This window comes from Pecten maximus, chromosome 12 (genome assembly GCF_902652985.1).
Source record: "Pecten maximus chromosome 12, xPecMax1.1, whole genome shotgun sequence".
Lineage (NCBI taxonomy): Eukaryota > Metazoa > Mollusca > Bivalvia > Pectinida > Pectinidae > Pecten > Pecten maximus.
The window spans coordinates 9258448-9286178 of NC_047026.1; the positions used below are offsets into that span (position 1 = coordinate 9258448).

Sequence of the window (27731 nt, forward strand, 5' to 3'; positions counted from 1 at the left end):
CTCAAGCTCTTTGAAAGTCGATCTTTTCAAAATAAAAATATTTTTCAAGAAAAAAAAAGAGAATAAAAAAGAGAACAGAGGATGAACGATTTTGAACGGAACTGCCGGGGTTCAACAATTGTTTTGTATCACCACAATTAACAATGACATGGGATCAATGTTTGGAGATTTCTGTGTGTGAGAGGGCCGCTCTGCTACATCCTCCTGTTCATTACAAATCATTATTTCCCATCATGCTGACTGTCATACACAATCATGCCAACACGAACGGCTTTGTTTATACAATTTGCCATCCCACCCTGAATTACGTTTAATGTCGGATCATGAACTGTTTCCAGTTGTCAGTATATTCCTTTGTCTTTAGTTAATATTACTATGTAACATTTAAACAATATTAATCCATATTGCTAACCAAGTCACAAGTGAAACTCAAATCTGGCCTGCAGACAAAACGTTTTCTGAATTCTTGAAAAGATAATTATACCTAGATTTTGAAAGGAACTAAATATTTTGATTAATTTAAGTGAACACATTTCCTAATTATCTCCTTCAGACACGAACTGCAACACAATTACTCCAAATAAAATGTCTTCCGATGCTGCGTGACATTGCCACTGATACAACATAATTGTGGGCACACATATGGCGAGGATTCTTAAATATGATATTTCTGGGTATGATTTACTAGTTATCGTTTTGTTTCCTTCATTGTTGGAGATTGAATTGTTGTAACTTTATTGTAATAGATAGATGTGCATGGTGGGCCATACTGATGTTCTATAGTCAGAAATCACAAGTCCTATATCAATCCAGTTAAATTCATCATATTGGAGGTTTCCATAGCTCCTAGGGATTACACGCAAATCACGTAATCTCTGGCACTCCCCAACAGTGATGGAGTACCCCCCTAAAAACAAAGATTATGGCATGAATGGTACAGAGTTATCTTCCCTTGGCAGAGATATTATGATACTTACCGCAGGGCATGTGGACTATCTTCCCCATACAAGAGGAATGAGACAGTTATCTTCCCTTACCAGAGGCGATGTGACAGAGTTATCTACCCTTACCAGAGGCGATATGACAGAGTTACCTTCCCTTACCTGAGGCGATGTAACAGAGTTATCTTCCCTTACCAGAGGCGTTATGACAGAGTTATCTTCCCTTACCAGAGGCGATGTGAACAGAGTTATCTACCCTTACCAGAGGCGATATGACAGAGTTATCTTCCCTTACCAGAGGTGATGTAACAGAGTTATCTTTCCCTTACCAGAGGCGATGTGACAGAGTTATCTACCCTTACCAGAGGTGATGTAACAGAGTTATCTTTCCCTTACCAGAGGCGATATGACAGAGTTATCTTCCCTTACCAGAGGTGATGTAACAGAGTTATCTTTCCCTTACCAGAGGTGATGTAACAGAGTTATCTTTCCCTTACCAGAGGCGTTGTGACAGAGTTATCTTCCCTTACCAGAGGTGATGTAACAGAGTTATCTTCCCTTACCAGAGGCGTTGTGACAGAGTTATCTTCCCTTACCAGAGGCGTTGTGACAGATTTATCTTCCCTTACCAGAGGTGATGTAACAGAGTTATCTTCCCTTACCAGAGGCGATGTGACAGAGTTATCTTTCCCTTACCAGATTTACTTAATTTATTTCCCCTTCCTGCTGACAATGTGACAGCCAGCTATCTGGCCACACATGGCAATGTAGCAGTAATGTAAAATTTTAAAGATGGATTGTCTTGTAATTTTAACTAATTCTAACTGTATGATTAGTCTTTAGTAGAGGAGATGAGGCACGGACATGCAAGTCATGCTGATGTTATGGACGCCAATCTACCCCAGTACTCTATATAGTGTGTGTTACTGTAACCCCACATACCTCGCTGTATATACCTCAGTACTCTGAATAGTGTTACTGTAACCCCACATACCTCGCTGTATATACCTCAGTACTCTGTATAGTGTTACTGTAACCCCACATATCTCGCTGTATATACCTCAGTACTCTGTATAGTGTTACTGTAACCCCACATACCTCGCTGTATATACCTCAGTACTCTATATAGTGTTACTGTAACCCCACATACCTCGCTGTATATACCTCAGTACTCTGTATAGTGTCTGTTACTGTAACCCCACATACCTCGCTGTATATACCTCAGTACTCTGTATAGTGTGTGTTACTGTAACCCCACATACCTCGCTGTATATACCTCAGTACACTGTATAGTGTGTGTTACTGTAACCCCACATACCTCGCTGTATATACCTCAGTACTCTGTATAGTGTTACTGTAACCCCACATACCTCGCTGTATATACCTCAGTACTCTGTATAGTGTTACTGTAACCCCACATACCTCGCTGTATATACCTCAGTACTCTGTATAGTGTGTTACTGTAACCCCACATACCTCGCTGTATATACCTCAGTACTCTGTATAGTGTGTGTTACTGTAACCCCACATACCTCGCTGTATATACCTCAGTACTCTGTATAGTGTTACTGTAACCTCACATACCTCGCTGTATATACCTCAGTACACTGTATAGTGTGTGTTACTGTAACCCCACATACCTCGCTGTATATACCTCAGTACTCTGTATAGTGTTACTGTAACCCCACATACCTCGCTGTATATACCTCAGTACTCTGTAGAGTGTTACTGTAACCCCACATACCTCGCTGTATATACCTCAGTACTCTGTATAGTGTTACTGTAACCCCACATACCTCGCTGTATATACCTCAGTACTCTATATAGTGTGTTACTGTAACCCCACATACCTCGCTGTATATACCTCAGTACACTGTATAGTGTGTGTTACTGTAACCCCACATACCTCGCTGTATATATCTCAGTACTCTGTATAGTGTTACTGTAACCCCACATACCTCGCTGTATATACCTCAGTACTCTATATAGTGTGTGTTACTGTAACCCCACATACCTCGCTGTATATACCTCAGTACACTGTATAGTGTGTGTTACTGTAACCCCACATACCTCGCTGTATATACCTCAGTACACTGTATAGTGTTACTGTAACCCCACATACCTCGCTGTATATACCTCAGTACTCTGTATAGTGTTACTGTAACCCCACATATCTCGCTGTTTATACCCCAGTACTCTGTATAGTGTTACTGTAACCCCACATACCTCGCTGTATATACCTCAGTACTCTGTATAGTGTTACTGTAACCCCACATACCTCGCTGTATATACCTCAGTACTCTGTATAGTGTTACTGTAACCCCACATACCTCGCTGTATATACCTCAGTACTGTATAGTGTCTGTTACTGTAACCCCACATACCTCGCTGTATATACCTCAGTACTCTGTATAGTGTTACTGTAACCCCACATACCTCGCTGTATATACCTCAGTACTCTGTATAGTGTTACTGTAACCCCACATACCTCGCTGTATATACCTCAGTACTCTGTATAGTGTTATCGTAACCCCACATACCTCGCTGTATATACCTCAGTACTCTGTATAGTGTTACTGTAACCCCACATACCTCGCTGTATATACCTCAGTACTCTGTATAGTGTGTGTTACTGTAACCCCACATACCTCGCTGTATATACCTCAGTACTCTGTATAGTGTCTGTTACTGTAACCCCACATACCTCGCTGTATATACCTCAGTACTCTGTATAGTGTGTGTTACTGTAACCCCACATACCTCGCTGTATATACCTCAGTACACTGTATAGTGTGTGTTACTGTAACCCCACATACCTCGCTGTATATACCTCAGTACTCTGTATAGTGTGTGTTACTGTAACCCCACATACCTCGCTGTATATACCTCAGTACTCTGTATAGTGTCTGTTACTGTAACCCCACATACCTCGCTGTATATACCTCAGTACTCTATATAGTGTGTGTTACTGTAACCCCACATACCTCGCTGTATATACCTCAGTACACTGTATAGTGTGTGTTACTGTAACCCCACATACCTCGCTGTATATACCTCAGTACTCTGTATAGTGTTACTGTAACCCCACATACCTCGCTGTATATACCTCAGTACTCTGTATAGTGTTACTGTAACCCCACATACCTCGCTGTATATACCTCAGTACTCTGTATAGTGTTACTGTAACCCCACATACCTCGCTGTATATACCTCAGTACTCTGTATAGTGTCTGTTACTGTAACCCCACATACCTCGCTGTATATACCTCAGTACTCTGTATAGTGTCTGTTACTGTAACCCCACATACCTCGCTGTATATACCTCAGTACTCTGTATAGTGTTACTGTAACCCCACATACCTCGCTGTATATACCTCAGTACTCTGTATAGTGTTACTGTAACCCCACATACCTCGCTGTATATACCTCAGTACTCTGTATAGTGTCTGTTACTGTAACCCCACATACCTCGCTGTATATACCTCAGTACTCTGTATAGTGTTACTGTAACCCCACATACCTCGCTGTATATACCTCAGTACTGTATAGTGTTACTGTAACCCCACATACCTCGCTGTATATACCTCAGTACTCTGTATAGTGTTACTGTAACCCCACATACCTCGCTGTATATACCTCAGTACTCTGTATAGTGTTACTGTAACCCCACATACCTCGCTGTATATACCTCAGTACTGTATAGTGTTACTGTAACCCCACATACCTCGCTGTATATACCTCAGTACTCTGTATAGTGTTGTTACTGTAACCCCACATACCTCGCTGTATATACCTCAGTACTCTGTATAGTGTTACTGTAACCCCACATACCTCGCTGTATATACCTCAGTACTCTGTATAGTGTTACTGTAACCCCACATACCTCGCTGTATATACCTCAGTACTCTGTATAGTGTGTTACTGTAACCCCACATACCTCGCTGTATATACCTCAGTACTCTGTATAGTGTTACTGTAACCCCACATACCTCGCTGTATATACCTCAGTACTGTATAGTGTTACTGTAACCCCACATACCTCGCTGTATATACCTCAGTACTCTGTATAGTGTTACTGTAACCCCACATACCTCGCTGTATATACCTCAGTACTCTGTATAGTGTCTGTTACTGTAACCCCACATACCTCGCTGTATATACCTCAGTACTCTGTATAGTGTTACTGTAACCCCACATACCTCGCTGTATATACCTCAGTACTCTGTATAGTGTCTGTTACTGTAACCCCACATACCTCGCTGTATATACCTCAGTACTGTATAGTGTTACTGTAACCCCACATACCTCGCTGTATATACCTCAGTACTCTGTATAGTGTCTGTTACTGTAACCCCACATACCTCGCTGTATATACCTCAGTACTCTGTATAGTGTTACTGTAACCCCACATACCTCGCTGTATATACCTCAGTACTGTATAGTGTTAATGTAACCCCACATACCTCGCTGTATATACCTCAGTACTCTGTATAGTGTTACTGTAACCCCACATACCTCGCTGTATATACCTCAGTACTGTATAGTGTTACTGTAACCCCACATACCTCGCTGTACTCTGTATAGTGTCTGTTACTGTAACCCCACATACCTCGCTGTATATACCTCAGTACTCTGTATAGTGTTACTGTAACCCCACATACCTCGCTGTATATACCTCAGTACTCTGTATAGTGTTACTGTAACCCCACATACCTCGCTGTATATACCTCAGTACTCTGTATAGTGTTACTGTAACCCCACATACCTCGCTGTATATACCTCAGTACTCTGTATAGTGTCTGTTACTGTAACCCCACATACCTCGCTGTATATACCTCAGTACTCTGTATAGTGTTACTGTAACCCCACATACCTCGCTGTATATACCTCAGTACTCTGTATAGTGTCTGTTACTGTAACCCCACATACCTCGCTGTATATACCTCAGTACTCTGTATAGTGTCTGTTACTGTAACCCCACATACCTCGCTGTATATCTCAAATTACTTTATTGCATAATTTCATATGATGTAATCTTCAAATGTGACTTGAGGAAAACATTGATTGGTATCCAGAACTAATCACATCTGTTGTATCGGCTCATGTGTACTAATTAAGTTCCAGAGTAATTGTCCTTGTTAAATGGCGTTCATGACAGTATCACGAGATTAAAGCTCCCAGTAACATCCAATACACCCGGCATCACCCAGCATCAGTATCATCTGATACAGCCAACATCACCCAGTATCATCTGATACAGCCAACATCACCCAGATACAGACAACATCACCCAGTATCATCTGATACAGCCAACATCACCCAGTATCATCTGATACAGCCAACATCACCTAGATACAGCCAACATCACCCAGATACAGTCAACATCACCCAGATACAGCCAACATCACCCAGATACAGACATCACCCCGGAGATACAGCCAACATCACCCAGTATCATCTGATACAGCCAACATCACCCAGATACAGCTAACATCATCCAGTATCATCTGATACAGACAACATCACCCAGATACAGCCAACATCACCCAGATACAACCAACATCACCCAGATACAACCAACATAACCCAGATACAACCAACATCACCCAGTATCATCTTATACAGCCAACATCACCCAGATACAGCCAACATCACCCAGTATCATCTGATACAGCCAACATCACCCAGATACAGCCAACATCACTCAGATACAGCCAACATCACCCAGATACAGCCAGCATCACCCAGATACAGCCAACATCACCCAGTATCACCCTGATACAGCCAACATCACCCAGTATCACTCAGATACAGCCAACATCACCCAGATACAGCCAGCATCACCCAGTATCATCTGATACAGCCAACATCGCCCAGATACAGCCACCATCACCCAGTATCATCTGATACAGCCAACATCACCCAGATACAGCCAACATCACCCAGTATCACCCAGATACAGCCAACATCACCCAGATACAGCCAACATCACCCAGTATCACCCAGATACAGCCAACATCACCCAGATACAGCCAACACCACCCAGATACAGACAACATCACCCAGTATCATCTGATACAGCCAACATCACCCAGTATCACCCAGATACAGCCAACATTACCCAGATACAGCCAACATCACCAGTATCGTCTGATATAGCCAACATCATCCAGTATCACCCAGATACAGCCAACATCACCCAGATACAGCCAACATCACCCAGTATCATCTGATATAGCCAACATCATCCAGTATCACCCAGATACAGCCAATATCACCCAGTATTATCTGATACAGCCAACATCACCCAGATACAGCCAACATCACTCAGATACAGCTAACATCACTCAGATACAGCCAACATCACCCAGATACAGCCAACATCACCCAGTATCATCTGATACAGCCAACATCACCCAGTATCATCTGATACAGCCAACATCACCCAGATACAGCCAACATCACCCAGTATCATCTGATACAGCCAACATCACCCAGATACAGCCAACATCATCCAGATACAGCCAACATCACCCAGTATCATCTGATACAGCCAACATCACTCAGATACAGACAAAATCACCCAGTATCATCTGATACAGTCAACATCACCCAGATACAGCCAACATCACCCAGATACAGCCAACATCACCCAGATACAGCCAACATCACCCAGATACAGCCAACATCACCCAGTATCATCTGATACAGCCAACATCATCCAGATACAGCCAACATCACCCAGATACAGCCAACATCACCCAGTATCATCTGATACACCCAGCATCAGTATCATCTGATACAGCCAACATCACCCAGTATCATCTGATACAGCCAACATCACCCAGATACAGCCAACATCACTCAGATACAGCCAACATCACCCAGTATCATCTGATACAGCCAACATCACCCAGATACAGTCAACATCACCCAGTATCATCTGATACAGCCAACATCACCAAGATACAGCCAACATCACCCAAATACAGCCAACATCACCCAGTATCATCTGATACAGCCAACATCACCCAGTATCATCTGATACAGCCAACATCACCCAGATACAGCCACCATCACCCAGATACAGCCAACATCACCCAGTATCATCTGATACAGCCAGTATCATCTTGGCCTACACATAGGACTTATATGTCTATTTTTATTGGTACAGATATAATTATATTTTTAAACAAATAATCTAATGCAGATTATTACCTTAACATTTTCATTCATCCAAAGCTTTTTTCAAATTTTTGAAATAACATGTTAGCTCTTGAATAAGATAATAACAAAAACAGATGCGAGCATTCACCATTTCAACATAATGTTTCGAATCGGTAATGTTTGCCTCACAGATATGGTTTACAATGATAGACATTATACAGATAAATCCAAAGTCGAAATCTTATTGTCTCAATTTCGAAATTCAAATTAAATTGTTGAAGTTCACTTTAGATTCTACTCATACACATTTTTGTTTCATTAATTTGATAAAAAGGTTCATTTTCCAATTTAAGATTTTCAAGATAAACTATAATCTATGTGTGAATTGTAACCGTCTCATTATTCTCCATAGGAGATATCAAACTTTACCCAATTTCATGGAAACTGCTCGCTATACTTAATTAAGTACTTGAGGTAGGTTTTTGTTATAGGGATTTCGTCCTTGAGGTGAATCAGTTGTAGATCACTATAGCAGTATCATTGGTAGGAAGTAAAAGTTCCAATATATTAATACCGTTCTTATTAAATGTCACATATAGAACTATACATTTGTATTTTCAAACACTGCATGGTTAACAGAATGCCTAAGCCAGTTAACTCCAGTCTTAGTTATTTCACAGTTTTAATAAAATGTATGTAACTTACAGAATCTTAAGCCTAATTTCTAATGTAAAGAACGAAGTTTTAATACTTTTTTTTTTGAAAATGTGTACTTCAATTTTAACAAAAAAAACCTTTAAGACTTATCTGACAATTTTACCTCAACATGAGATTTTACATTAAATACTGTATATCATGTTTTTATTTTTCCTAATACTGATACAGTGTTTGCTGATTTACTTGGTAATTTGATATCTAAGTGTAAAATCCGGTAAAAATCCATGGAGTTAAACAGTATCTTTTTAATTACAAACATAATCACAGACAATTACCACGGAGAAGTTCTATATTTAGACAGGCTTCAAGGTTATAAGAACGTTTATTTCTGTTACAGCCGAGAGTAAAGTACAAAGTTCTAATATTAGAAAAGACATACTGGCAACTGTACAGATTCCTCGCAGTACAATATTCAAATTGATTTACTTTCATCGATGACATTTAGCATAATTTTATTTTGATTAATAGGCAGAGTTTATTGACAATTTATGTAGAGTAGAAAAAGGATGCAATGAGCTCATGTTTTACCTTGAGAAAGCAATCCGTCATCGATAAAAATACCAACAATGGCCTGTTTTTATATATATACAGAAAATAATGGTGGTCCCGTGTGAGGTTTATAGAGAAAAATTAACTCTGCAGTATTGTATGCGATCTCAGGTGGGCCGTGATTATTTTTACTTAAGTAGGGTGTATTGAACAATGAGAAAGCATAAAAGGTGCTTACGCAAAAATCCTATATATACATTCGAAAAATCTAGACAAGTAATGTCAGTTTTTATATATGTTATATACACAAAGCAGTTAGTTGTAGTAAAATGTACGAAGTTTGTATAAACTACAAAGTTAAGCTTCTCTACCAAACTTCACCATAAGATCCTTATCCTTAAAACTGAAAATATTAAATGGTGCGTGTTTCCTGGGTTACATCTTCTGGAGTGGTTAAATCCCCCATCAAACATCGGGTAGAGACAAATTGTAGACGCTATTACCTAACAACATTTACATAACCCTCAGATCAACAAATATATTTCTTTAGCTTATAATCAACATCCAAATTAAGGATTCTGACAAGTGTTTACCCTATCTTAATGTATAGAATGACGAATAAATGTTCCGTTGAAATAAGACAGAACATCAGAAATAGTTACAGATTTGAAAGTTTCTCCCATGTAAAGTGCTCTAATATTTTTCTCCCCTTGTGAAGTGTATGGAGATGTAGATAACAGTATCAGAGAGAATAAGGCAGCCAACAGCTATTTATAGACCAGGCTAAAAATAGACAATCATTTTCGAAACAATATCACATCAAAAATTGTGCATAATTAGGCAAGATATGTTTACATAGCTTTTGACTTTTGAACATATTACATATTTTAAAAAAAATGAATATTAATTAGCGAGGCCACATTTTTTGGTGGAAATTGACTTGAATGCATTTTATTAGAGAATTAATATTAGCCAGAAAATGAGTTTGTTTGCAAAGCATGTATGTGTATTAATATTGATACGTACTTGTTCACACGTGTTTATTAAACAGTTAAATATCCAACAGGCCAGGTCTCTTTATGTTTTGATATAGACAACGAAGTAGGAAAACTTCCTTATTAAAATCATATATGATGTATAATGATTCTACATTAACTGATTTATAAACTGTAGAGTGTCAAAATGAGTAAACAGGCAGATGAAATATCTCACATTTACAATGCTATCCTCGCAAGACAGAAACTTTGTCATGGGGACAAATAGAACAAGCAAAGGCCTGAAATGCTCAATTATTTTAAAAAGTGTAATGAATGTGGAGCGAGTGAGATCGCTGTCGCGCTATGTACCTCACCTAGGGTATCCTCATCCCCATTCTCTACAGGATCATCATAAATTCACAAAATTGATAACAAAAATGAAACAAACATGCTGATCTGATTTCTCTAGATACTGAATGGATTAGATTGTATTATAAAAATCACCCCATCGCTGTTTTTTATTAACAAATCTTCACAGTAATATCCAGAATGTGCCAATTTGGGACAAACAGTCACACGTGATCCTGTTAATGTGACAGTAAGAAATGAGAAATTCCAAACTCTCAATTCTCATACCAGGACTTAACAACTACAAATTTTATTCCTTTGTTTGAAAATTGATTTTAAAAGTTAGAATTATTGTGAAAGAGAATGATAGATTGTGTATGCCTAACGGTGGTTACATAATACTTGGTGTAATGGGTGGAGAATGTGTTGTAATTTGACAAATAGCATCTCCAACTTTGCTTTGGTATATTTATCAACGCGACATGACACTTGCCATTCATACTATTAACGTGATATTGCAGTTTCCTTGCCATCCAGGCGATACTATTTGTCATCATCGCAGTCCCAATTTCATCAGAAGCGGGTACCGAAGTCTTGTATCTTTAGGAAGACGCTGTAGTGCGTTTAACATATTGTAGTCTTAGCTTCGACAGAAATACGAATAAATCTTTATCTAATCTCATGTATTAAACTTTTTGATTAAAATATTTCCGACTGCACCTTTTTATACCGACCCATTAAATTTGATCAAATGGAGAAATGCAGAGAAATGACAAGTTACAATGTGATTTTTGATGAATGACAGATTAGGCCGAGCTCGGATGTCATTTGACATGACACCCAGAAACCTTATCAAGCTGATATATTACACAAAATATAATAGTTAAATGAAATATAAACATCTTATATAATTATAACATTAACAATTTTTATGTAGATAATTTAGTCAATTAAACCTTACGCTTTTACTCCGTATATGCATGTATGTAGCATATTACATTAAATAATTTTTAAGGGAACTTCGCAAAAAATTTGATTTCTAATCCTGTAAAAATATTTAATTTACAATTTTTTAAGAATCTTTAAAAAATTTTCAAAAGAAATACAAAAGAATCTTCCTGCTATAATTCACACACTATATATCTTAAAATGATCTAAACTTTTGTAGAAACTATTTTTGAATATATTTGTATTTTAACTGACATTTGAAACTGCTTTTAAATTGATAAAATCTACCATGAAAGAGAAAATAAACTTTGTAAAATAATACTTTCATACATGCAAAGTAATCAATTTCTCCCATTCTATCATTTCAATTCCATGAATTCCGCTCCTTCACATTCAGGGAGTTTAATTTCAATTGTGGCAAGACAACATTATATCAAGTGTTGAGGATGAGCAGTTTTACTGACCGAAATATTTGTGTGAGAAGATCAAGATTAACGATGACACTAGATTGGATCGAAAACAAAGACTTTATCACTGCCGTTCCTCCTATGTAGAATCGGTTATCTAGGCAGGGGTGCTTTTCCAAAAATTTCTGAGATTTATCGAGTTTTATCAAAAACCTTGGCTGCCTCTTTAGTTTTAATTCCAACGCTACAAATCTTTCCAAATCAAGGCTGCATCCGACGGATAAAATTAATCTGTTTCAATTTCTACTAGGTTATAGGATATTAAAATTCCAAATGAGCAAGATATAAAAACCGTGCCCATCTCGCATACACATCTAATACCCCTTAACGGCACTCCTAAAGTTTGGTTCTAAATATTCACAAATACTGCCTCAGTGGAGAGCAGAAATATCTCCTTTTTACACTTCAGTCTATAAATACAGATTAATTCTACAGAAAAAAATAAGATTACTAAAATCATCTTCTACATTAGTTCATTAAAAAAATTATACATATTTTTTATTTTAAAATAATGCACAGATTTGTTTTTGCTATATTTTTTCTGGGCGATTATAAGTATGTGTTTAAATGGTCAAATTAAAAAATGATTGATGGGAGGGTTTATATTCCAAAGTTACCTGGTAATTTTGTTTTCTAGTTAGGCCTGGATAAACTGACTTACTCGATCGTGCTAGTTTAACTTTCAATGAGGTGACGTTATCAATGGATATTTATATTCTTAAACATCACATTTATCTTTCTGAAATAATTTTTTTCACTTTCTGATAAGTGCAAAAATCAGGCAATGGAGTGACTACACGAGGGCTATATATATATATATGTTGACAGGGTGTGTATGGGTATAGTTACCAGTCTCTCGAGAGTTCCCGGAATACTTTATTATCTATATAGCCGACAAGATGGAGAGACCATGGCCAGAGAAAGTTATACACTTCTACAAGATGTCATCATTTCATATTTTTTAGGAGTAAATTTCTACGTAAGATAAAATTCTACATAGATAAGATTTGGAGTGATTCTTACGTATCTAAATTTTAAAACTGTTTCACACCTAAACATCCATCAAATACACACACGAAATACTGTCGGACCATCAGTATCCAAAAACTTTGTACAAAGCTTATCTATAAAACCTTCTTATTGAACCTTTGTACAGTAAAAAAAAACATCTGTAAGATATATCTAAACCAGTTACGGGATGTGACCTAGTTTAAGTCGACATGCCATATCCTGTTTGTTTACTTAATGGAAATAAGAAAAACGTGTAAATATAAAATATACCTATAATTCTGTACATCGAGTTTTCCACATTTAACAGTGACAGACGTTGTTTTCCTTCTAATTACATAATGGCGTCAAGTCAAGTGGTATTTGTTTGCTTCTTATAATTCAAATGAGTTTCATTTCACACAAGTAAATTTTAGAAGAAATAATGACATAAAATTACGTGTGATGTACTTCTAATAATTACACTTCAATGTCAAATTGATATTTTAATTCAATATCTTTTTACAGATAAATTACTTTTTCCAAACCAATCATGTGTTATAGCTTGTTTTGTTAATTAAGTTGACTTCTATGAACTGATCGCGATGTTCTGTTTTGCACGGAATATTTAAAAATTATAATCAAGAAATACCCTCCTGTTTAAAAAGGCAGTTTGCAATTTTGTTAGTGGAGACAGAAGCCGAAGGACTCGTACATGTTGTAGCTATTCAGAGTAGAATTATCAGGAAACAAGATAAATATTGACACATTTCAAGTAGGATGGTCAGAACAACAGATCGGGTATTTACATAAACACGTTTGGGTAGCGAGTATTGGTTTGTATGTTATCAATATTATCAAACGTCTACATTGTTATACGGCTGGATGTCTCCATTGTAATATGGGTTGACGTAAAAATATCAGCTATAAATCTAACAGATGGTTTTTATAGTTAACTGAATTTAAAATCTTCAATAACATTTAAAATATAACAGATCAATTAAAAACATTTTATTTTAAGCTATGTATTGATATGATGATAAAATTAAAAGAAAATTGTTGAACTGCTTTACAATGTATATCAAACAACAGTACGAAAAAAAAGGGCTTAGTATTGAACAACTCAATGCATATAAAAATCAATTGTAATCCAACCTTGTTTATACATGTATATATTTGTTTATATAATTTTGATTTTATGTTTCAATAAATTTATATCAGTTCAATTTTGTGATATTATTTTAGACATTTTGTTAAATTAACTGCAATGAAAATATCATAACCTTTTCCAAGTCTAAAACAATAATTATTAGCATAAGTAATTTCTAGTTCGATTATTCTAAATGACGAAGAATTCTGAATTCTAGTCATGCTATAGCTCTGCTAATTTTTCTGAATATCAGTGACAGTTGATATGAATGTTCGACCAACTGTTTTGTATTAATTAGGAATGGTGTTTGAAGATTTAAAATTAATTAGAGATGGTGTGTGAAGATTTAGAAATGAAGCGTTGGTATGTGCTGGCACACACAACAGGTTCAGCATGCAGTGATGGAGCCTGGAGTTTCACACATTAAAGTAATTCTGCAATCTTGTACTTTACATGTTGTACATCTGACTGTCACACTAAAAACAAAGACTTGTAAAAAGTGGGGCCTGGCTCTCCAGCCTCCTTCTACATCCTCATCATCTACAGTTTTACTCAATTTTCAAATTAACTGCTCTGAGTCACTAGAAATCTTATTCGTAGATTTTTTTGTGATTTCCAATTGTTTGTTAAAATATGCTTTTTTCCTTCATGTCACCAAACAAATTGTCAATAATAGCTGTGTCAACAAGAAAAAGATTTTATCTAGATATTTCCTTACCATTTAATTAAATTTCATCTCACTTTTTAATTAATTTTGTTTTTGGTTTTTGTTTTTCTTTGAATTATAATCATTTTACTTTTTAATTAGGAGTAACCTAATTACACATTGTTATATAAACGGACTCAAGTTTGGAGCCATATTATATATATTTTGTTAGGTAAGAAGTATTCAGCAGGTTTAATCAATTACTGGTATTTTACCTAGAGTGATATTCCTACCCAGATGTACTACTGTTTTATCACATGTGTTTAAAAAATGTCACAAGAAAAATAATGTTATTAAAAATATTGGTATCGGTCCATCTGGGGAAAAAATTGAGTTTGGATAATGAAGACGGTATTATAGTAGTTTATAGTCTGTAATGGTCAGCCCTAATTTCAAGTATCAAATAAAAAAAAATACTAAAGGTAACCTATTTTCAAAATGTCACAACTTATATTAGGGTGATATGTGATGGAATGTACCAGGAGTTTGGGTGTTACTTAACCAAGTATGTAACAATGTACTTACCTCTGAGTCAGATGACGGCTTGTAATCATAACACTCATAGTCCATGTAAGATGGTACCCCACCCAGACCCTGCCCCGCTGGCCCGGGCCCGGGGATGGCGGTGGCCATGAAGGGGTGCCGTTCCTTCCCTTGGGTAGTAGCTTGAAGTGCTGAGCTCTGACAGAAGTAGTAATTTGGCTCCTGCATCTTAGCACACATAATATGATCAACTCCAAGATATATGTAGTGTTTAGGAACTCCTCACAGAAAACCGTGTTACCACATTATAAGTAAACTTTGTGTTCCTGCATTACATGAATGAGAGTCTGAGTGTTGTTGTACCATGGGCGGGACGTACTCTGTACAATTTCCCGGTCCAATGATGCTATTGAACTACTCCACTGGAATCTCGTCCAAACTCTCCGTATTGGTGGAGTTTTCCTTTCCGCAACCCAAGATGCTGGGAGACTGGGGATAGAGAGAGGAGAGGACAGATGTATCCTGACTACTCCAAGCTCTCACGTGGCTGTTGTGGAATCGTTTGTTGTGTGGTAGGGTACACTCCAATACTCCACTGCCGAGGGATTCACTAGGCAGGCATCAGGCATCGGTAGTCACAGATACCCAAGTACGGTTTGTAAATACTTGTATGGATTTATCCACGGAAACGTTGGACTAGGATAATTATATCTGCTTGTTTATCAACAAGAATCTCCAAAGAGTGAATATATACTGAACAGAATTAAAGAACCTCCATAGCTATACTATAATACACACTAACTTACTATATAAGAACATTTCAGGTCAATATTTTTGCGGTACTTTCTAATATTTTTACAAACCTCGTCTGATGTCTAGTGTCCTCGCTTAATTTTCCTTCCTGAGCCTGGAGCCCGAGAATCCTCTTACTACACGACTTAATGAAATTTTACAACGTAACTCCTAATTACAACACAAGCTAGTCGTCCTGACAATAACACTGTTCTATTAATGCAGCCCATTTACACATAGAATACCACCTTCACCACTGTCCTCCTACACCACCGAGTAAATCTCCTCGAGTCCTGTTACTAGGAAATAGTCCATATGTACTTTGTTTTTATCCGTTCTTCGAATTACACCAGCCTTGCTCCACCCAGGAGAAGTGTGTAGTGGTTCACTTACACTTGTATAAAACACCCTACAGGTAGTAGAGGGTATATCACAGTGATCGCGGAGTACCTATCCGAGTACCGATAGGAGTACTGTAATCCTGTACACCTGTATATAACAGGTCTGATCCCGGAGTACCTGTACAGAACCTGTGATCGCTATGATCCCCAGAGTCCGCACCTCACCCTCCTTATTGGCCTGTTTTGTTCAGTGGAGTGTATAGATCCACATACAGAGGCACGCCAACCTAACTACTAAATCGTCGCCGTTTTTGTTGTCAAACTGTCGTTGTCACTGTTTGTTTAGATATGTGTCTCTCAAGTCATCGAGCTGTCTAGTGACGATTTAAGGTCAGACAGGTGAGATGCTCAGGTATACAAGGTTACTATTCCTTAGACAATACCACAGCTTACTAATAACCCAACATGTAGTGAGGAATCTACACACACATATGTGTAACATAGATATAAATACCTACACACAGGTATATAGGTAATACACCACTCACATGTATACATGTATCACACAACTAGCTGAATAGATTGTAGTACACTACAGTTCTAAATCAGTCTCACCAGACACGGCCCTTTAGTACCACAGACAGCTGTATAGGACTACCTCCAGAAAGGGCACTCTCTTCCACTGCCCTAGTGCTGCTCCATTTAGGTTGTGTAATGTAGAAAAAAAAAACCTCCCATTTCAAGGCACCCTTAGAATGCTTGCCAGCTCTGGTATGGTTCGCCAGTAAGACAGGCAGAACAAACACAGCTCCTCGAATAGAAAGTTCTACAGATTAATATAGGACAGCTCTGCACTTCATGCCCTTACCTATGTATACAAAAACTTGGGAATTATTATATTTATCAAAAAGTGTTTATATTATATAATGATACCATTTCTCTGCCATCTTTGGCCTAAATTGAGTGACAGGATTTGGCATGTACTACGGTTATGGGTCAATAATCTTTTTATGTCAGCAGAAATTCACTTGATGTGTGTATTTTAGGAGGAATATAGTGGTCGAGTAGTGAGCTTCTTATAGGTGTAACAGGGTTTTAATAGATTTATCATATCACTTGATTTGTGTAAATATGTCGGAATCATTGTCATGGAAGCAGTATGCACACTAACTTATAGTAGTTGCTTGTAAGTTATAGAATATATAGCTATGAGAGTATGACTTCACTATGAAACTGTCCACATTCTCATGGTGTAGACTTTAATATAAGTAGAATGATTACCTACCAGAATATCACAGGCCCTACATCTTCTTATAAAATTGTGTACTTTGTAGAATTACAGTAAAACTTGTTCTGCAATATGTTTTGAAATTAAGAGCACATTTTAGTCTAAACTACAGTATTCTTCTTTTAAACTTTCCAGTTTGGTGTTCAGTAGGAAATCCTAGAAATGTTACATACATATGTATGAGACACAAGTTTGATATACATATTCATGAGACATAAGTTTGGTTTACATATTTATGAGACACCAGTTTGATATTCATATTCATGAGACATTAGTTTGATATACATATTCATGAGACACCAGTTTGGTTTACATATTCATGAGACACCAGTTTGGTTTACATATTCATGAGACACCAGTTTGGTTTACATATTCATGAGACGGTCCAGTTTGATATTCATATTCATGAGACAACAGTTGGTTTACATATTCATGAGACACCAGTTTGGTTTATATATTCATGAGACATTAGTTTGTTATTCAGATTCATGAGACATTAGTTTGATATACATATTCATGAGACACCAGTTGGTTTACATATTCATGAAACACCAGTTTGGTTTATATATTTATGAGACAACAGTTGGTTTACATATTCATGAGACACCAGTTGGTTTATATATTTATGAGACAACAGTTGGTTTACATATTCATGAGACACCAGTTTGGTTTATATATTCATGAGACATTAGTTTGATTTACATATTCATGAGACATTAGCTTGATTTACATTATTATATTCATGAGACACCAGTTCGGTTTACATATTTAGGATAAATTAGTTTGTTTGTTTCATGATATATTGTATTAGACAGGAAACCATTCAGTATCTATTCAATATCTTTTTCATTATTAAATTTGAAAAATACTTTATATATGTCAAAAAAGTGTGTGAATCAGTAGCATAATCTTTGACATCTTGACATCGCATTCTCATGGTATTACGGTTAATAACAAGACTGCACCATTTGGACTTATACATACTGACCAGCCTGACTGACCACTCAGTTGACCAGCCTGACTGACCACTCAGTTGACCAGCCTGACTGACCACTCAGTTGACCAGCCTGACTGACCACTCAGTTGACCAGCCTGACTGACCACTCAGTTGACCTGACCAGGCTTGTTGCTGATTGGAACTGATAGTGGCAACTCAAAGTCCCAACTGGACAGGTGGATACAATTGTGACCCATATACTGCTGGTGATCTCTATAGAAAGGTGATCTCTATAGACAGGTGATCTCTATAGACAGGTAATCTCTATAGACAGGTAATCTCTATAGACAGATCATCTCTATAGACAGGTAATCTCTATAGACAGGTGATCTCTATAGACAGGTGATCTCTATAGACAGGTAATCTCTATAGACAGATGGTCTATATAGACAGGTGATCTCTATAGACAGGTACTCTCTATAAACAGGTAATCTCTACAGACAGGTAATCTCTATAGGCAGGTGATCTATAGACAGGTGATCTATATATACAGATAATTGCAATAGACAGGCCATCTCCATCAACAGGTAACCTCTATGGACATATGACCTCTATGGACATATGACCTCTATAGACAGGTGATCTCTATATACAGGTAACCTCTATGGACATATGACCTCTATAGACAGGTGATCTCTATAGACATATGACCTCTATAGACAGGTGATCTCTATAGACAGGTAACCTCTATGGATATATAACCTCTATGGACATATGACCTCTATAGATAGGTGATCTCTATAGACATATGACCTCTATAGACAGATGATCTCTATAGACAGATGATCTCTATATACATATGACCTCTATGGACATATGACCTCTATAGACAGGTGACCTCTATAGACAGGTAACCTCTATAGATAAGTAACCTTTATAGACATATGATTTATATATACAAATGAACAGGTACTCTCTATAGACAGGTACTCTCTATAGACAGGTGATCTTGAAAGACAGATAACTTTTCTAGAGAAATAACCTTTATAGACATATGATTTATATATACAGATGATCTCTATAGACAGGTAGCCTCCATAGATATGATCTCTATAGAAAGTTATCTCTATAGACAGGTTATCTCTATAGATAGATGACCCTATATCCATGTAATCTCTATAGACAGGTGGTCTCTATAGACAGGTGGTCTCTATAGACAGATGCTCAGGATACACAGGTGATCTCTATACACAGGTGATCTCTATACACAGGTGATATCTGGGTAGGTGATCTGTGACAAGTGAGCTCTAACACACTCTTAAGTACATAAAGTTTATCCATACAAAGGTCATTCTACACAATCAGTTACTGTTGATCTGTCATGCATATCATCTATAGGTAGCAGACCAAATAACACCTTTTGTCATAAATCCTCTTGACCGATGGTCAAGGATAAAGGATAATCTCTACCTGTTAATAAGTATTTAATCCTGAAATTTTGGAATTACATTCATTTTTTTTATTTTACCTGTTATAACCAGTCAATAATATTGTGATATAAATTACTCCACCTGTAATAATTGATCTGTAATGTTGTGATATAAATTACTCCACGTGTAATAATTGATCTGTAATATTGTGATATAAATTACTCCACGTGTAATAATTTATCTGTAATATTGTGATATAAATTACTCCACCTGTAATAATTGATCTGTAATATTGTGATATAAATTACTCCACCTGTAATAATTGATCTGTAATATTGTGATATAAATTACTCCACCTGTAATAATTGATCTGTAATATTGTGATATAAATTACTCCACCTGTAATAATTGATCTGTAATATTGTGATATAAATTACTCCACCTGTAATAATTGATCGGTAATATTGTGATATAAATTTCTTCACCTGTAATAATTGATCTGTAACATTGTGATATAAATAACTCCACCTGTAATAATTGATCGGTAATATTGTGATATAAATTACTTCACCTGTAATAATTGATGTGTAATATTGTGATATGAATTACTTCACGTGTAATAATCAGTCTATGATATTGTGATATATTACCTGGGAGTGTAAGACCTTAGTGTGATCGTTAGTGACAGGTGAGAGACAATCGGAGGGTGAGACCTACATGTGGTCTTTATAGTATCATTGAGATTCTGATCTGATTCCTTCCTGTCTGTAAGCAGGACTTCACTGAAGGTCAAGAGTTTTACACTTGAATATCGACACAACGTAACACTCACAAACAAACCAGCCATTTATTCCTAAAATTGATTGATTAGGAGGGCAAACCTGCAGTTGTGCAACTTGACATCATACTAAGTTGTTTTCCAGGTACAAAATCAATAACAATTACAGTGTTTTCTTTGTTGGTGAGGGTGATTATCATCTAAACTGTCACGTATGCCTTTACAGCGACTAAATTTCCACCACTTCTCTGACAAAAGGGACCAATATATAGCCAGTCTGTCAGGACTTAAGAACAGTAAGGCTGGTCTACAGAGACTAGGTTCCAGTAAAGCTGGTCTGTAAGGACTAGAGAACAGTAAGGCTGGCCTATAGAGACTAGGTACCAGTAAAGCTGGTCTGTCAGGACTAGAGAACAGTAAGGCTGGTCTGTAAGGACTAGAGAACAGTAAGGCTGGCCTATAGAGACTACGTACCAGTAAAGCTGGTCTGTAAGGACTAGAGAACAGTAAGGCTGGTCTATAGAGACTAGGGACCAGTAAAGCTGGTCTGTCAGGACTAGAGAACAGTAAGGCTGGTCTGTCAGGACTAGAGAACAGTGAGGCTGTCCTATAGAGACTAGGGACCAGTAAAGCTGGTCTGTAAGGACTAGAGAACAGTAAGGCTGGCCTATAGAGACTATGGACCAGTAAGGCTGGTGTGTAAGGACTAGAGAACAGGAAGGCTGGCCTATAGAGACTAGGTACCAGTAAAGCTGGTCTGTAAGGACTAAAGAACAGTAAGGCTGGCCTATAGAGACTATGGACCAGTAAGGCTGGTGTGTAAGGACTAGAGAACAGTAAGGCTGGCCTATAGAGACTAGGTTCCAGTAAAGCTGGTCTGTAAGGACTAGAGAACAGTAAGGCTGGCCTATAGAGACTATGGACCAGTAAAACTGGTCTGTAAGGACTAGAGAACAGTAAGGCTGGCCTATAGAGACTAGGGACCAGTAAAGCTGGTCTGTAAGGACTAGAGAACAGTAAGGCTGGCCTATAGAGACTAGGGACCAGTAAAGCTGGTCTGTAAGGACTAGAGAACAGTAAGGCTGGCCTATAGAGACTATGGACCAGTAAGGCTGGTGTGTAAGGACTAGAGAACAGTAAGGCTGGCCTATAGAGACTAGGTTCCAGTAAAGCTGGTCTGTAAGGACTAGAGAACAGTAAGGCTGGCCTACAGAGACTAGGTACCAGTAAAGCTGGTCTGTAAGGACTAGAGAACAGTAAGGCTAGCCTATAGAGACCAGGTACCAGTAAAGCTGGTCTGTAAGGACTAGAGAACAGGAAGGCTGGTATGTAAGGACTAGAGAACAGTAAGGCTGGTCTATAGAGACTAGGGACCAGTAAAGCTGGTCTGTCAGGACTAGAGAACAGTAAGGCTGGCCTATAGAGACTAGGTACCAGTAAAGCTGGTCTGTAAGGACTAGAGAACAGTAAGGCTAGCCTATAGAGACTAGGTTCCAGTAAGGCTGGTGTGTAAGGACTAGAGAACAGAAAGGCTGGCCTATAGAGACTAGGTACCAGTAAAGCTGGTCTGTAAGGACTAGAGAACAGTAAGGCTGGTCTATAGAGACTAGGGACCAGTAAAGCTGGTCTGTAAGGACTAGAGAACAGTAAGGCTGGCCTATAGAGACTAGGTTCCAGTAAGGCTGGTGTGTAAGGACTAGAGAACAGAAAGGCTGGCCTATAGAGACTAGGTTCCAGTAAAGCTGGTCTGTCAGGACTAGAGAACAGTAAGGCTGGCCTACAGAGACTAGGTACCAGTAAAGCTGGTCTGTAAGGACTAGAGAACAGTAAGGCTGGTCTGACAGGACTAGAGAACAGTAAGGCTGGCCTATAGAGACTAGGTTCCAGTAAAGCTGGTCTGTAAGGACTAGAGAACAGTGAGGCTGTCCTATAGAGACTAGGGACCAGTAAAGCTGGTCTGTAAGGACTAGAGAACAGTAAGGCTGGTATGTAAGGACTAGAGAACAGTAAGGCTGGTCTATAGAGACTAGGGACCAGTAAGGCTGGTCTGTCAGGACTAGAGAACAGTAAGGCTGGCATATAGAGACTACGTACCAGTAAAGCTGGTCTGTAAGGACTAGAGAACAGTAAGGCTGGCATGTAAGGACTAGAGAACAGTAAGGCTGGTCTATAGAGACTATGGACCAGTAAGGCTGGTGTGTCAGGACTAGAGAACAGTAAGGCTGGCCTATAGAGACTAGGTTCCAGTAAAGCTGGTCTGTAAGGACTAGAGAACAGTAAGGCTGGCATATAGAGACTACGTACCAGTAAAGCTGGTCTGTCAGGACTAGAGAACAGGAAGGCTGGTATGTAAGGACTAGAGAACAGTAAGGCTGGCCTATAGAGACTACGTACCAGTAAAGCTGGTCTGTAAGGACTAGAGAACAGTAAGACTGGCCTATTGAGACTATGGACCAGTAAAGCTGGTCTGTCAGGACTAGAGAACAGTAAGGCTGGCCTATAGAGACTATGGACCAGTAAAGCAGGTCTGTCAGGACTAGAGAACAGTAAGGCTGGCATATAGAGACTACGTACCAGTAAAGCTGGTCTGTAAGGACTAGAGAACAGTAAGGCTGGCCTATAGAGACTAGGTACCAGTAAAGCTGGTCTGTCAGGACTAGAGAACAGTAAGGCTGGTATGTAAGGACTAGAGAACAGTAAGGCTGGTCTATAGAGACCAGGGACCAGTAAGGCTGGTCTGTCAGGACTAGAGAACAGTAAGGCTGGTCTATAGAGACTAGGGACCAGTAAGGCTGGCCTGTCAGGACTAGAGAACAGTAAGGCTGGCCTATAGAGACTATGGACCAGTAAGGCTGGTGTGTCAGGACTAGAGAACAGGAAGGCTGGTCTATAGAGACTAGGTACCAGTAAAGCTGGTCTGTAAGGACTAGAGAACAGTAAGGCTGGCCTATAGAGACTAGGTACCAGTAAGGCTGGTGTGCAAGGACTAGAGAACAGTAAGGCTGGCCTATAGAGACTAGGTTCCAGTAAAGCTGGTGTGTAAGGACTAGAGAACAGTAAGGCTGGTATGTAAGGACTAGAGAACAGTAAGGCTGGTCTATAGAGACCAGGGACCAGTAAGGCTGGTCTGTCAGGACTAGAGAACAGTAAGGCTGGTCTATAGAGACTAGGGACCAGTAAGGCTGGCCTGTCAGGACTAGAGAACAGTAAGGCTGGCCTATAGAGACTATGGACCAGTAAGGCTGGTGTGTCAGGACTAGAGAACAGGAAGGCTGGTCTATAGAGACTAGGTACCAGTAAAGCTGGTCTGTAAGGACTAGAGAACAGTAAGGCTGGCCTATAGAGACTAGGTACCAGTAAGGCTGGTGTGCAAGGACTAGAGAACAGTAAGGCTGGCCTATAGAGACTAGGTTCCAGTAAAGCTGGTGTGTAAGGACTAGAGAACAGTAAGGCTGGCCTACAGAGACTAGGTACCAGTAAAGCTGGTCTGTCAGGACTAGAGAACTGTAAGGCTGGCCTATAGAGACTAGGTACCAGTAAAGCTGGTCTGTCAGGACTAGAGAACAGTAAGGCTGGTATGTAAGGACTAGAGAACAGTAAGGCTGGCCTATAGAGACTAGGTACCAGTAAAGTTGATCTGTCAGGACTAGAGAACAGTAAGGCTGGCATATAGAGACTATGTACCAGTAAAGCTGGTCTGTCAGGACTAGAGAACAGTAAGGCTGGCCTATAGAGACTACGTACCAGTAAAGTTGATCTGTCAGGACTAGAGAACAGTAAGGCTGGCCTATAGAGACTACGTACCAGTAAAGCTGGTATGTAAGGACTAGAGAACAGTAAGGCTGGTCTGTCAGGACTAGAGAACAGTGAGGCTGTCCTATAGAGACTAGGGACCAGTAAAGCTGGTCTGTCAGGACTAGAGAACAGTAAGGCTGATCTGTCAGGACTAGAGAACAGTGAGGCTGTCCTATAGAGACTAGGGACCAGTAAAGCTGGTCTGTAAGGACTAAAGAACAGTAAGGCTGGTATGTAAGGACTAGAGAACAGTAAGGCTGGCCTATAGAGACTAGGGACCAGTAAGGCTGGTATGTAAGGACTAGAGAACAGTAAGGCTGGCATATAGAGACTACGTACCAGTAAAGCTGGTCTGTAAGGACTAGAGAACAGTAAGGCTGGTATGTAAGGACTAGAGAACAGTAAGGCTGGCCTATAGAGACTATGGACCAGTAAGGCTGGTGTGTCAGGACTAGAGAACAGTAAAGCTGGCATATAGAGACTACGTACCAGTAAAGCTGGTCTGTAAGGACTAGAGAACAGTAAGGCTGGTATGTAAGGACTAGAGAACAGTAAGGCTGGTCTATAGAGACTAGGGACCAGTAAGGCTGGTCTGTCAGGACTAGAGAACAGTAAGGCTGGTATGTAAGGACTAGAGAACAGTAAGGCTGGCCTATAGAGACTAGGTACCAGTAAAGCTGGTCTGTCAGGACTAGAGAACAGTAAGGCTGGTATGTAAGGACTAGAGAACAGTAAGGCTGGTCTATAGAGACTAGGGACCAGTAAAGCTGGTCTGTCAGGACTAGAGAACAGTAAGGCTGGTCTGTCAGGACTAGAGAACAGTGAGGCTGTCCTATAGAGACTAGGGACCAGTAAAGCTGGTCTGTAAGGACTAGAGAACAGTAAGGCTGGCATATAGAGACTACGTACCAGTAAAGCTGGTCTGTCAGGACTAGGTTCCAGTAAAGCTGGTCTGTAAGGACTAGAGAACAGTAAGGCTGGTCTGTAAGGACTAGAGAACAGTAAGGCTGGTATGTAAGGACTAGAGAACAGTAAGGCTGGTCTATAGAGACTAGGGACCAGTAAGGCTGGTCTGTCAGGACTAGAGAACAGTAAGGCTGGTATGTAAGGACTAGAGAACAGTAAGGCTGGCCTATAGAGACTAGGTACCAGTAAAGCTGGTCTGTCAGGACTAGAGAACAGTAAGGCTGGTATGTAAGGACTAGAGAACAGTAAGGCTGGTCTATAGAGACTAGGGACCAGTAAGGCTGGTCTGTCAGGACTAGAGAACAGTAAGGCTGGCCTATAGAGACTATGGACCAGTAAGGCTGGTGTGTCAGGACTAGAGAACAGGAAGGCTGGTCTATAGAGACTAGGTACCAGTAAGGCTGGTCTGTAAGGACTAGAGAACAGTAAGGCTGGCCTATAGAGACTAGGTACCAGTAAAGCTGGTCTGTAGAGACTAGAACAATGGGAGAAAGGGGAAGGATGGAGAAGAGGAAGGTGAGACAGCTTGATGGAAGTGGTAACCAGGTGAGAAAGTACAAGGACCTGGCCTCAAAGGGATTAAACACTACTAAGTAGTGAGGAGATTACATAATGATGACTGATGACCTTTGTATGATTGGGGACAATTCTCCTATCATCTCATTTGTTCTGATCAAAATCTATATTGAGTAATCCCTGGGAAACATTCTAACAATTATAAACCTATAATAGCCATTGCACTCATTGCCATCACAGAATTCCACAGACTATGAACCTCGCAGAGGTAGGGTCACTAAATACAGGTAGGTTCACTATATACAGGTAGGTACACTATATACAGGTAGGTTCACTATATACAGGTAGGTACACTATATACAGGTAGTTACTATATACAGGTAGGTTTATTATATACAGGTAGGTTTATCATATACAGGTAAGGTTTATTATATACAGGTAGGTTTATCATATACAGGTAGGTTCATTATATACAGGTATGTTCACTATATACAGGTAGGTACACTATATACAGGTAGGTACACTATATACAGGTAGTTACTATATACAGGTAGGTTTATTATATACAGGAAGGTTCACTAAATACAGGTAGGTTCACTTTATACAGGTAGGTTCATTCTATACATGTAGGTTCATTCTATACAGGTAGGTTCACTATATACAGGTAGGTTCAGTCTATACAGGTAGGTTCATTCTATACAGGTAGGTTCACTAAATACAGGTACATTATATACAGGTTATCACTATATATAGGTTATCACTATATACAGGTAGGTTTACCATATACAGGTTGGTTCACTATATACAGGTACATTATATATAGGTTATCACTACATTGTGTATGTACAGGTAGAGCCACCATACACATGTAGGACTAGTACAGTCCAGTAGTATGATAAGGCTACACTTCAGCAGTGGTTGTCTCCCCTGAATAGTGTTTGTAACAAGAAATGCTAGATACTTCACTAGTGTGAAGTTTAATCAATATATGTTACAAGGGGTGTGTGAGGAACATATGCTGGTTCTCCTGTCAAATGTTAATGAGTTCTCTAGGACACCTCTTGGGTTGTACAATTATTGACCCATAAATCAAGTTCTTGAATAAGTTTAAATACAGAAAAATAAATGTTTATAATTAATATGTGTTAGTAAATTGTTCTATTTGAAGCCTGAGGAATGTCTATATTGCTATGTGATGTTAAATTCTGCTGTCAAGTGATCATGCCCAACTCATTCACAAAGGAAAAAAATAGCTATGTATACATTAATAAAATGATAAAAGCTCCAGTGTTATTACAGCTGAGTGATGTCGGGAACTTGTTTGTTAATTATACATGGGAGATGGTAGATATCACACCCTAGTAGTCACATACAATGCTAACAGTATTTCTGTTTGATTTTCACATTTGTCATTGATTACGACTTCAATGACGATGACAAAGATGGCAGCGACGATGACAATGATGAAGATGATATAGCATTTACTTTCATTTTTTTCACACAGAATA

At 38.8% G+C, this 27731-nt stretch overlaps 1 protein-coding gene across 1 annotated transcript in view; it reads right to left on the bottom strand.

The window, feature by feature from the left end:
* Positions 1–16965, bottom strand: part of LOC117339612 (nuclear hormone receptor HR96-like) — a 100959-nt gene extending 83994 nt beyond the window's left edge. The window contains exon 1 of the mRNA XM_033901299.1: positions 15423–16965. Coding sequence (XP_033757190.1) covers positions 15423–15620 — 198 coding nt within the window. The 5' untranslated portion in view covers positions 15621–16965. The remainder of the gene's footprint in view (positions 1–15422) is intronic.
* Positions 16966–27731: the final 10766 nt, after the last annotated feature.